The sequence below is a fragment of the Thunnus maccoyii genome, chromosome 14 (genome assembly GCF_910596095.1).
Source record: "Thunnus maccoyii chromosome 14, fThuMac1.1, whole genome shotgun sequence".
NCBI classification, from domain to species: Eukaryota; Metazoa; Chordata; class Actinopteri; order Scombriformes; family Scombridae; genus Thunnus; species Thunnus maccoyii.
This window is the reverse complement of record NC_056546.1, coordinates 16,703,161-16,715,206: the sequence shown is the minus strand read 5'-3', so window position 1 is coordinate 16,715,206 and position 12,046 is coordinate 16,703,161. Positions and strand designations below refer to the sequence as shown.

The 12,046-nt window shown below is 42.0% G+C and overlaps 1 protein-coding gene across 1 annotated transcript; it reads right to left on the bottom strand.

Annotated features, from left to right (window-relative positions):
- Window positions 1–3,856: 3,856 nt before the first annotated feature.
- On the bottom strand, window positions 3,857–10,534 carry slc25a28 (solute carrier family 25 member 28). Its single transcript, XM_042432735.1, has 4 exons — window positions 10,018–10,534; window positions 7,256–7,484; window positions 6,316–6,372; window positions 3,857–5,871 (listed from the first exon to the last, which is right to left on the bottom strand). The coding sequence occupies exons 1-4, from the start codon at window positions 10,357–10,359 to the stop codon at window positions 5,297–5,299; spliced, it is 1,203 nt and encodes a 400-aa protein (XP_042288669.1). The 5' UTR covers window positions 10,360–10,534; the 3' UTR covers window positions 3,857–5,296.
- Window positions 10,535–12,046: the final 1,512 nt, after the last annotated feature.

Here is a 12,046-nt window from a genome sequence, read left to right as displayed (position 1 = left end):
AGACGTCACAGAAAGTCACAGCTTTGACTGGGAAGAAGTCATCAACCAGGAGTCATTGGACAGAAAGATGAAGGAGGCCATTTGCATCCAATCCTGAGGACGATCACTAAATAAATACTCCATATACGGCCATTTGTTATCATATGAGCAGGTGATGACACCTGCCAGCTCCATTTGCTGATAAGACTGTGAGATGTAGTTGAAAGCCCTGGAAAAAGCTAGAACTTCCATCCCTGTAATTCTGAATCTTGAAAGACAGCTAAAAAAAAAACAAACATGCACCTGAGTATTTCTGTCCTTCATGACAACTCTTGCCTCTGCATAATATTCAGGCTAGTAATGGATACTCATTTCTGAAGTACACACACACTATAAAAAGTGTGAGAAAGAGAAAGAAAGGGGCAAATGAACAGACTACATAGTTCACTCCTCTCAGATTGATCAGTCACACTCTCCCACACTGACAGGGAAGTGCAAAGCGAGAGTAGTAGGGTAGACAAAACTGACATGTGAATAACAGTTTCTACTGTATTATGTCATTCTCTTTGTATTTTTATCAAAATATTTCTAAACACGTTTGCCATTTCAATTCATTTTTCCCACCCATGTAAAACCTTTCATTCAGTCTCTCATGCACAGTGTCACGAGAGTCGCTGTGGGCAAGCTTGAGCTGGCTGAGCAGTAGTAGGAAAGAAAGGAGCATGTGTGCGCACACACACACACCATTATAACAGCATAAACTATGACAGGCCACACATACTGTATACTGTACATGCACGCAGAGATAGAGAGATATTGGGAGAGAGAGAGAGAGACAGAAACGGTTCATTAACACTCCCTGTTTGAACAGGTGTCTGTCTGACAAGCATGCGTATGTGAGAGTGCGTGTGTGTGTGTGTGTGTAGAGGCTGGGGTGGGGGAGCTGTCACTCCTCACCACGATGAAACTGATGTGTCCACAAATGCTACCCAAAAGATTTTGGTGTTTGTGTAGAGTCTGTTTCATATTTTTCCCAAAAAGAGAAATAGGGTGAACATGTCAAATGATGTGACATCAAAAAACTGTCTGGCATTTTTCAATCCATAAGAGGACATTAAGTACAGACAAGTGGACCACAAATTTTCCAGTTAACCAGTTCTCAACTTTTACCTTGTGCAGGAGCCCAACCCTGTCAAATCCAGTTGAATTAATTTACAAACACTGCAGGAGTGTCATTATGTAATGTCATTTTGTGCACAGATCAAAATGATAATAAAACCATTTGACATACTTGTGTTGATCACAACTAAGATATGGGCTGTCTCTGATGTTTACTGCAAGAATGGCTAAACAGGATTTGATTATTCATTCCTGCTTGATTATATTCTAAAGATGAGTCATTGAAACTGATTTACATCTCACCAGTTGTCACAAGTCTTAAAATGTTTTTCCCACATTCTAAATTATGGTGTTTTGGACTCAATTAAAGGCCAGTTGTGTAGGGAATTTTATGAATCGCACTTTCCATAATCTTCATACCTTTTTAACTTAAATTCAATTCTGGAGGTATATTCTTGTCCCCAGGCATATTGTGGCATCTGTGAACTAGCTCTGTCCTCACTGCAACTCTATTATTGCCTCTGGTGTCTCTCCAATCTCACAGATCTCTATACTTAAAGGTTCTATATGTAGAATTGTGAAGCAATTTACATGTGTTAATCTTTATTTTTTTGATAATGAGTGAATAGGTAGTAATGTAATGTAAAAAATGAGACCTTACCCAACTTTCTTGGTTGTCTGTAACAGCCTGTGGACTGATTTCTATGTGAAGGACCCAGGCTGGATTTTCTGTGAAAATTTTTGTTTTTGCCTCTCTCTCGCTAACATCAACAAACGACTGGCATAATGACACCATACCACAACAAAAATGGTGCTATCTGATTAGAAACATCCTGCAGATATTAGCTCTCCAGCTACTGAGATGATTAGCTGCCTCAGTCAACCACAACACATTTCACAACAAAACACCCCTGCAATGACAAGTCATCCACTCCTGAGCACACACAACTAAAACAACATTATTTCTTCAACAAAGGAGCAGAAAATAAGCTCCAGAGCAATAGCAGAACATAGTTTACCCCTTTTGTTTTTCCTGTCGGTAGTCCAAAGGTCGTAGCACACATTTCACAACAAAACCGCAGTGCATTGCTCCCCAACCACAGCATGTTGCTGCCTGGCCACAATCTGTTGCTCCCTGACCACAACGCGTTGCTGCCCAGCCACACCCTGTTGCTCCCTGACCACAGTACGTTGCTGCCCAGCCACACCCTGTTGCTCCTCGACCACAGCGCATTGCTGCCCAGCCACGGCGTGTTGAATGTAACTATGAGAAGAGTAAGCGAGGAAAAAGACATGGCCTGCAATAGTCTCGCGCTGTGAGCATGTGAGCGTGAGCACCAGGATGTTGACTGCAGTTCATTTTACGGCCACAGAGGTCACTAATGAGAAGGAATTTCTGATTCCGATATATAGAACCTTTAAATGTACGGAAATGCATGTTTTCTGGATCCTCTGTAGAACTGGCAAGGGGCTAGACTGTTTTAAGATGACAATTCAAGTGTATCTAAACTCCTTTCCATTGGAGAAAGTCCGACAATTGTCCTACAATATTGACCAAGAACACAGTCACTTATCCTCAAGATATAGAGGCCTCGCATAAACAGTTACCACCACATTTCATCTGTGTGCTTGGTGACATGCGAAAACAGGACCAAGCCAGGCTGCAGTGACAAATCAGGACAGCGGGAAAAATCATAGCCATTGACCAAGAAACAGCCACACTACACCAAACTCATCTTCCAAAAACTAGAAAGATTTTACAGGATAGTACCCATCCCCGTCACTCCAAATTCAGTCGCAGCAACAACTTGAAAGGAGAAAGAGACTTCTACAAAGAAAACTCAAAACAAGTAGATACAAGTCTTTTATTCCTCTGGCCATCAGCCTGTATAACATGTTCACCTGCACGTTTGCACTTTTATATCAAATTTGATTTTATTGATTTTGGATTGACTTGTTTTTGATTTGTTTTTACTTTGTCTCAGTGTGATCAAAAGTGTTTTATGATTATGCTGAGTTCTTATTGGTTATTCTATTGTTTTTACCGTGGATTCTCGGGTGCTTTTATGTCTGAAGCATTGGACCAAACGAATTTCCGTGTGGGATAATAAAGTTGATCTGATCTGATGAAGCAAAATGATGAAAAGCCAGGAAAACTTAATTCTCATTTAAATTGCCAATTCTATATTCTCTAACATTCAATATTGTTCTACATTTCTATTGATTTGTTGTGTTAAGAAATCTTCATCACTTTGTATGGCTTACTGCAAAAGTTCCATCATTTCAGGCACTAATATTGTACTTTTTCTCATTGCAATCTGCTTTTCTATTTCTACATGAACTAACATTTGCTGTCATTTTTGCTGAATTCCAATGCTTCACTCTCCTAGCTGTTTGTACGCAGAGTATGTGTCCACTAGTTCAAATAGTGTTTTCAGTCTTGAGGGTCAAAGTTGAGATCTGCACCTGCGTTCAAGACTAAACAACTGTACCTGCCTCAAACTAAAAATAAATGAAACCTGAAAACACACACAAACTCACCAATGTGTTTCTGGTTGTACAGATGTGACTTTGGGTATTGCTTCCTTTTCATCCATCCTATTATTTAGTGACTTTTCACCAGGAAAACAAAGTACTATAGACTGTCCCTTTGCTGATGATCAGTAAATATGCAAGAACTCTCTTCTATTAAGTCATCTTCACATCATTAGCAAAGCATTCAGCAACATTTAAAAGAAATACATCAAAGGGACTCCCATCATTTATGAGCAGTGAGTGGAGCCCCACTGCTCAGTCTTTATTCGAGTGCAATTCAGTGTCAGAAACAATCAGACTTCAATCAATAAGAATGACAGCTTCCATTTATGTGTACTCAACAGGGGTACGATTTAACTTCTTCTGGGATACTGAACTCCACATAAATTTTAGTAAAATTCATATTTTTGGAGCATGGTACATCTTATGCAGCCTTTGCTATCAAGCAGAGATATTGACACTCAGTAGTTCACAAGATGAAAACAGGCTGGTAGCTACAGTTAATGCACAGGAATGGCCATCATAACGCTGCTCTGCCAAACTGGTACACAAGGCAATAATGGTGAGTAGTTGAGTGGGTTGGTTAAATTCATAAATGGGACCATAAGAAAACAAAAGAAACCAATGTTTTTTCTGGAAATAAAATAACATTTGAGGAATCAACTTTAGTTAAAATAAACTAAACATACACTTCAGAAACTTCAACTGAAAGTTGATATTTCTCTTTCCAATTCTATCATGGGCAACAATCATGAACTTTGACATTTGATAAAGGGCAAAGAAAGTATTTAATTATTCAAATTCATTCTTTGAACCACCAACAGCCAAACAAAAAGGGAAACCCAATCTGATCCATGTTCTCTTTGTTCATTTGTGGAGTCAATATCATACTATTTGCATATAATATATATGTATATTTGGTGGTCTTCACTTTTGTTTGCAGGGTTCCATTACATTTCTATAAAAAAGGTATCTGGCCACTGATCAGTCAGTAGATTAATGTATTGAATTAACAACAAAATGTCCTCACCCATGTTCAATTTGCATTTAAATCAGAATGGAAGACTTAATAGATACTTTTAATAAGGGACTGAATGCCTTTGTGTACCCCCAACTAGACACCAAAACAAACAACTTGTCTGGTCTTGGATTACTGTGAGAATATTGTTATGAGATATACAAAAAAAATGAATGCATGAATCCAAAAAGGGCTCTGTATCAGGAGTCAGTTATCATTTTTATTCATTAAATCTGATCCTAGGACAGCAAAGCGTATGAAACTACCAGAAAGTTAACAAATTAACACTACTGCCCTCTGCTGACTACCTCTCCGACTCAAAACTTGTGCATTCTTCACATTTTCCTTAGCTTGTACTGGTCACTAGAATGGTTTTAAGAAAAAAAAAATCTCCAGATAAACTAGTTCTATAATACTGTGTAAATGCTTGTCTCCTAGTAGAGAGAAACAACATAACTCAAACCGTGCCTAGTCTTGAAATAGTGCTGCAGGAACATAACTACTCAAACTGTCTTCAAAGATGTCTTTCTTATCTGCTATGTCTGAGAGGGATGGGACAACTGAGGTGATTTTAGTCAGATTCTATGTGCGTATTGACTTCATCTTCTCCTCACAAGGAGGGCAAAGCAATGTGAGAAGAGGCATCTATGTCTCAGCCTCAATTTGCTGCGTTCGCCTCTTGTTGTGCTGATGCTTGGTGAGTCCATACTTAAAGAACTCATACACTGACCAGCTAATGGCTGTGGAGGGCATCTGGTAGATGACCCTCGCCTGGACTCCCTTGAAGAAGCCCTGCAGGCCGCCCAGCCTGTATACTGTCCGGAAGGCATGGGCTAGGCCTGAGATATGTCTGTGGGCTCCTTGGCCTTGGCCCTGGCCGGGGCCTTGGCCGGAAGACAGGGAACTGAGGGTTAGAGACTCCTGGGTGTTGAGCAGGGTCTTGCAGACGTCCAGAGGTGTGGTGGCCGCAGCCGCGATGGCCCCGGCCAAAGCTCCGGACAACATGTGGGATGAGGGATTGTACTGTCTGTGGGGGTTGAGCAGCTCCTGAAGGTACTCATAGGTCATGAAGTGGAGCGCCTGGAAGGGCACGTTCATGGTGAGCTGGGTGGTGTAGCTGCGGTAAAACGCTGCAGCGCCCTCTCTCTGCCACACAGCGCGTATACAGTCCAACACGCCACGGTAGGGCGAATTATACATCTGCATGCGCTGCTTCACAACTAAGGACGCATGGGTGGATGTTTTGATGGAGAAGGTCAAATGTGTCCACAGTTTGCAGAGATGAACAAAAAAAAGCACATAAAAAGAATGAAAGAAATTAGTGAGCTTTTACCTCTAGCTTCTGAACAAATAAACATACAGTAAGATGTAGTAAGTCATTTTAGTAGCAGCTTTTGCTCAGACAGCTGCACCCCATCCAACAGCTGCACACAATGACTCTGACCAGTGTCCTTCTACGGACATGTTTGGGCAGGTGGACTGGATGCAGCTGTGAAAGTCAATATGTGAGACTGAGGGGTTAAGGCCACCATGTGCAGACGGTTGGCCCAGGCGTGGCACCTGTAAATTTCTTCACTAAAAAAATATCTTGACGCACATCCTAATTCTGTTCCCAAATTGTGGCCAAAGGCAAACAGTAGTATACAATAAAATGTTGCCCTTACCTTCAGCTGGGTTCATGACTGCGTCATGAAGCAGAGTGGCCACACACCCAGCTGCTCCTGAAACAAACACAACTCCAAAATTACTAGACAGTGAGATAATCAGGAAAAACGCACAAGGACGCACTGCAGCAAAGAGGCAGAGAATGAGTAAGAAAAAAAACAAAATTTCACTTGCACGATTAAGAACCCTTCCTTCCCCTTTCCTAAAGGCTGTGCTTGTCATGCTAAAAAATACATATATATCATCTTAACAGAATTGGTGCATACTTGATGGCAAGTTGCACAGGTTAAAACTAGAGATAACTCTTGACTGAGTTCAGTAGGCCAAACTTGAGCAAAGAGAGACACCTAGTGGACAAGACAGTTCATTGCTCCTTTGAGATTTATGAACCAAACCCAAAAGCTTGAAAAGACAGGACCAACAGAGGAGAGAGCAGATGAGATGGGAGAAAGAGGACTTACCCAGCCTCCCACTACACTGGAAAAGAGGGAAGAGAGAGAGTGGGCAGAACATGGAATAAGGAAAAGGTTGACACTGAGAGCACACAGAATTTCTGGTTGAATCTCCTATTTGGCAGTTGATGTCACTTAGCTGAACCAAAATAAGAGTTTGTTGAACTCCCAACTGTCCCTGTTACTTCCTCACAGTGCACAACTGTAGCTATGAAAAGGCTCTATCCAATTTGACATCCTGTCAGGGTTTTTTTTTAGGACTGGCCAGGCCGTGTCTGCTCTATTTACGGATTAGGCTGACTCAGCAGTTCCACAGATTTCACTGAGGGCGCGTGGTATTGAGCTTGAAGTTGGTCAAGTTAGGCCTGTAGTCCTACATATCAACAGACTTAGATTGATCTCAAAGTTAAGATGACTATAAAGCATCTGCACAGTATGTGTCATTATATGTCACTGCTTGTGTGTGCATATGTATGTTTTATGGTACCATTAGCCAAATGACTGTTAGCCCCTGGGTGAATGACATCACTTAGAGTCTTTTTGAGTTTCTCATAGCTGGCAAAATAGAGGGCATGGGCAGGCCCTGCCCCAACAGCTGTCACATTCAGCCCTCTCATTGGCCGCCAGATGCCCTCTGTGGCTATAATTCGGCGGAGAGCATCCATCACGTTCCTGTAGCGGGCTGCGGGGTCGGGCTGGAGGCTCTGCATTCTTGTCTGGAAAAGAGGAAAAGGTGGAATGTAGCAATGGTCAAAGTCGAAACAGTGCTCACGTCCCACCCACAAAAGTTTTGTAAAGTCAAACATGGACAAAGAATAAGTTTAGTGCGCGAAGTTGAATGAATTTGAAATCAAAATTTTGAACATAACGCAAAAATACCATACGTCTCCCTATTACAGCAAAGAATAGCATGGCAATGAAAAGAGGTCTGAATAGACTGTGGTGTGAATAGGGGGGCAAATAAGGGAAATGAGGAGTCGGACATTGTGTGTTGTGTGTGTTGGTGTACATGCATAATTGAATAGAAGGAAGTATGGCGTTACAAGCTCCAAGGTCACAGGGGGACATAGCTGATTTCCTGTAAGCCTCTTTTCCCACTGACCCTAAAGCACACCTTTCTCTCTTCCGCTTAACACACACATGCATGCCCACATACTGAAATAAATCAATATTGTTTAAGAGGACAAGTGCAAGGAATCACTGTTTCAGTCACCTGCTATTTGGTGTTTAGCGAGGGTTGCAAGGGGACTGGGTGAGTGCGTCTGTCCTTGAGGAACTAGCAGCGACATAATCCCTAAATACCAAACTTCCAGCTGAATGGACAAACTTACACCCCACTGTGTGTCTGTGTATGTGTGTGCATGTGGTGCTGTAGCAAAGTATAAACATGGCCTCATGTCACTCCATACTACAGCTGAGGAATGCAGGGCCCAAAGAGGGCTGGCTAACAGTGGTACAGGTGTATGCACCGAGTGAGCAGAGGCTGTAATTTCAGTACTCATTCGATCATGGCTGTCCTTAGAAACACATGCACGAAGGTCAGCTGTGCACAGTGCTGTGTTTATCTATAGTATGTTTACATATCTAAAAGGCAACGACCTTTGTGCTCAATGTTAACACAATGTCCATCAATCCTTGTAGAAAACTCTGAAGACCTTCTTGGTTTCTTTTAATGACTGGAAATTCCATTCATGTGCGCTGTGCAGTATTCACTGCAAATGCAGCAAGCTTTTTTTAAAATCCACAATTAATTACTGGGATTTAGGATACATTAAGGTAGAATACAAGCCTACTCAAAACTATAATTACACAACAAGTGCAGTGAAGAAGCTTATCGTGCAGGAGAAGCCTTGATTTGGGAAGAGGGAAACCTCTGTTTACTGTATGCAAAATAAAGGAATATGTTAGATGCCTCTTAAATATTTCTCAATTTTCTGAAATATCTGTTTCTCTGCATAATATGTCTGGTTGATTATGGGCTGTAGATGTCATTTTGCTGAGTCACAATGCCCCAAAATTCCTGTGGCTTGCACGGAGAGAGGCTGAGATCCATTAGCAGCGTAGCAAACACGCCAGAAGGCTCTGTAAACATTGGCCTTGTCCAGGTTTAGGGCTCTGCAGGCTGCAACGGAGGTAGACTACAGGTGGAAGAGACATGGATGAAGCACAGGTGTGGGAACAGCTTTTCAGTCTGACATGGACAGCTGACTGTACTAAGCTCATTGTCACTTGTCCCATCTCCTCTGGCCCTGTGCCTGCGTTATACAATCATCACTACTTCATGGCCACAACTGACCTCAGGGGGTAATAGGCCATGCCTCTTTACCTTTTTATTCCTAAGACAACTAGTTCATACATAACAAACAGGGCCGCATGATGAGAACTGGCCCAGAGTAATTGCATGACTCACATGTGACCAGAAGACTTTTTGAAAACAATGACTTACGGTGTGTGGAGCAGTGGGCCTACTTCTCAACAAAACTACGAGCAGTGGGCCTACTTCTCTATAAAACGACCGTGTACTGTGTTTTGGGAGGAGGGGAGGGGTCAACACATGCACCACCGGGGACTGGAAGAGCCAAATTGCCTCCCGACTCCACCATTTTTATGTTCCTTGAGATAATAGTGGCAGACAGGGCGTAAGTTCCTAGCAACAACAACATTCAACTAGTGGCCTTTGCTTTTAGTAAACAACGACCATAGCGTTGGTCTCCCTAAAATGTTGTTGCAGTTAAACAACCGTTTCCTCATTAAATTACTCAACCTGGCGTTAACTTTCAGATTTTCTTACATTTTACACATGTAAACATCAGTTAAGTAACATTATAGCCGTTATGGGTTTGACAGTAAATTAATTTCTTGTTTAACTTTGTATGTTTTCAACCAAGTAGCCAACTGGGCTCCTGTGTTTGACCGAGCTTTAAGGTTGTTATAATAATTAGCCACTAGCTAACGTTAGTCGCGGTTAACTTCACTTTGAGATTCACTGCGAATGAAAATTACAGTATAAATTAAATGCATTGTTATTGTTGTTGTTATTATAGCATGCTAACAAGTTAGCTAGGAGGGGTGTGAGACGCTAGCTGACCTTGTCCTCACAGCCGTCAGCTCTGCAGCGTGTTTAGCTAATGAGCTATGCTAACAAACATGTTAGCTAACCTTCCAAGAATAACATCCACAGTCTGTGAAAACACAGAGAACAAACACACAAACTCGTGGATCAGCTGGTCAGCCACCAAGCTAAGCTACCTTGACACAGTCGATGGGGAACATGAGGCAGTGCTCCATGATCCCGGCCACGGCTCCAGCCAACATGTGGGTGCTGGTGGAGGCTCCCTGTGGTAAACCCTCATAGTCTGGTTCAGAGTCCTCTGTTTGATCTTGTGCAGTACGAATAAAGTCAACAGTCTGTAGTTCTGTCTCGCTTCCGATACGAGGTGTCAGGCTTCCCACAATACTTTCCGAAACTACCCAGAATCTTCCTCCCAGCCATCGAACTTCTGCCCCGGCAGATGCGCCCGCAACTCCGGGATCATTGCCTGCAGTCTCCGCTGTCATCCGACGCCTCCTCACAAACCCATCTGCTTCCATGAGAAACCAGGTAATGTGTTAATAAGTCTTCAGGCACGCAGGCACGGCGTCTTGTGGTCAATTTCAGCCTGAAAGTTTTGCATTCCCTTGGGGTAGTTTTGCAGCTGCTTGCCCGCTAAACCATTCCCTCACCCCGCTCCTTTCCTTCCCAGCCAGAGCCAAGCAAGGGAGGCCGAGGCGGACAAATACACATCGAGCCACACCGCAGGCCGCAACGCGGAAATGGACTCTGATTGGTTACAGTAGCCAAGTCCTACTCACGCTATTGGTTAATACACATGTCACTCTTGGTTGCATTTTGGTGAAGACTTCAAACCCTGTCATGAGGCACTTGACATGGGTATTAAGGCCTTTACCACACAGTCAGTGCATTTTCGAGGGCTATTAAAAGACACACCTATAGGTCAATCAAAAATACATTTCTTAAATTGTCGAGAAGAAAATAAAGTGTACAAGATTTTTGTATTAGTATGGATTATGTTTACACTTAAGCAGCTTTTGTAGTCCAATTTGTTGTGTTTTACTCACTCACACAAATCTGAAACTTACAGCTTGGAGTCCAAGAGTGTATCTCCCCATATGAAGAGTGGGTTTTTTTCATTAGCATGTTTAACTTTATTTAAGTTATGTGAGAGGCCACAGACAGTGATTTGATACATCCAATTTGCTATTTTCTTGACAGGTAGAAGCCTCTTGATCAATTGTTAATTCATGAACTCATCAAGTGATTATTCCATCAGTAAAGATAGTCAACAATGACCACATCTGGCAATGTAAATAGCTGCATAACTAACAGCTGTGTTGCTACTATGATGTAAATTTTCACCAGTGATACAGTCCACTGACTTTCACACCAACAATCTCCTCTCTTCTTTGTAAACAGTCACACAGACACACACAGACACACACACACACACACACACACACACACACACACACACACACACACACACACACACACACACACAGTGGTGTTTCCATCACTTTAGATGACATTATATTGACTTACAGGACTGTGCAAAAGTTTTCGGCACTTTTGATGTTTAGATTCTTATCTTTAATGTAATACCATCATGGAGGTGCCTGATTGGTCCCAAATTAATTCTGCAGCATGACAATGACTGCAAACATACAGCCAAAGTTATAAATAGGGTGACCGTGTATTTGCTGTAGCTGCTCCAAAACTTTAGCCTTTTTTAAGGCTAAACTTAAGACCCACATGTTCTCTCAGGCCTTTTGAGTGTTAAGCTTCATGTTTTACTATTATTTGCTTATTTTTGTTTGCATATGGGATAGTATTGTTATGTTATCTCTACTTCTTTTTTTTTGCTGTTACCTTGTTATCTTGTTTTAATTTACTTTTGTTATTTTATTGTACACCACTTTGGTCAGCTCTGGTTGTTTTAAAATGTGTAAATAAACTTGATTTGATTTGATTTGATTTGATAAATAGGTAACTCCAGTGGCAGGAAGAACAAGGAGTCCTGCAACAGAGGGGACAGCCCCCCCAGACTCCTGATCTCAACATCATGGAGTCAGTCTACAATTACAAGAAGAGACGGAAGCAGCAGAGATGCCTGAATCCACAGAAGAACTGTGACAACTTCTCCAAGATACAGAAACAACCAACCTGCCAAGTACCCAAAAAAAGATGGACTGGTGTTATTTTAAAGGAAAAGTGTGGTCA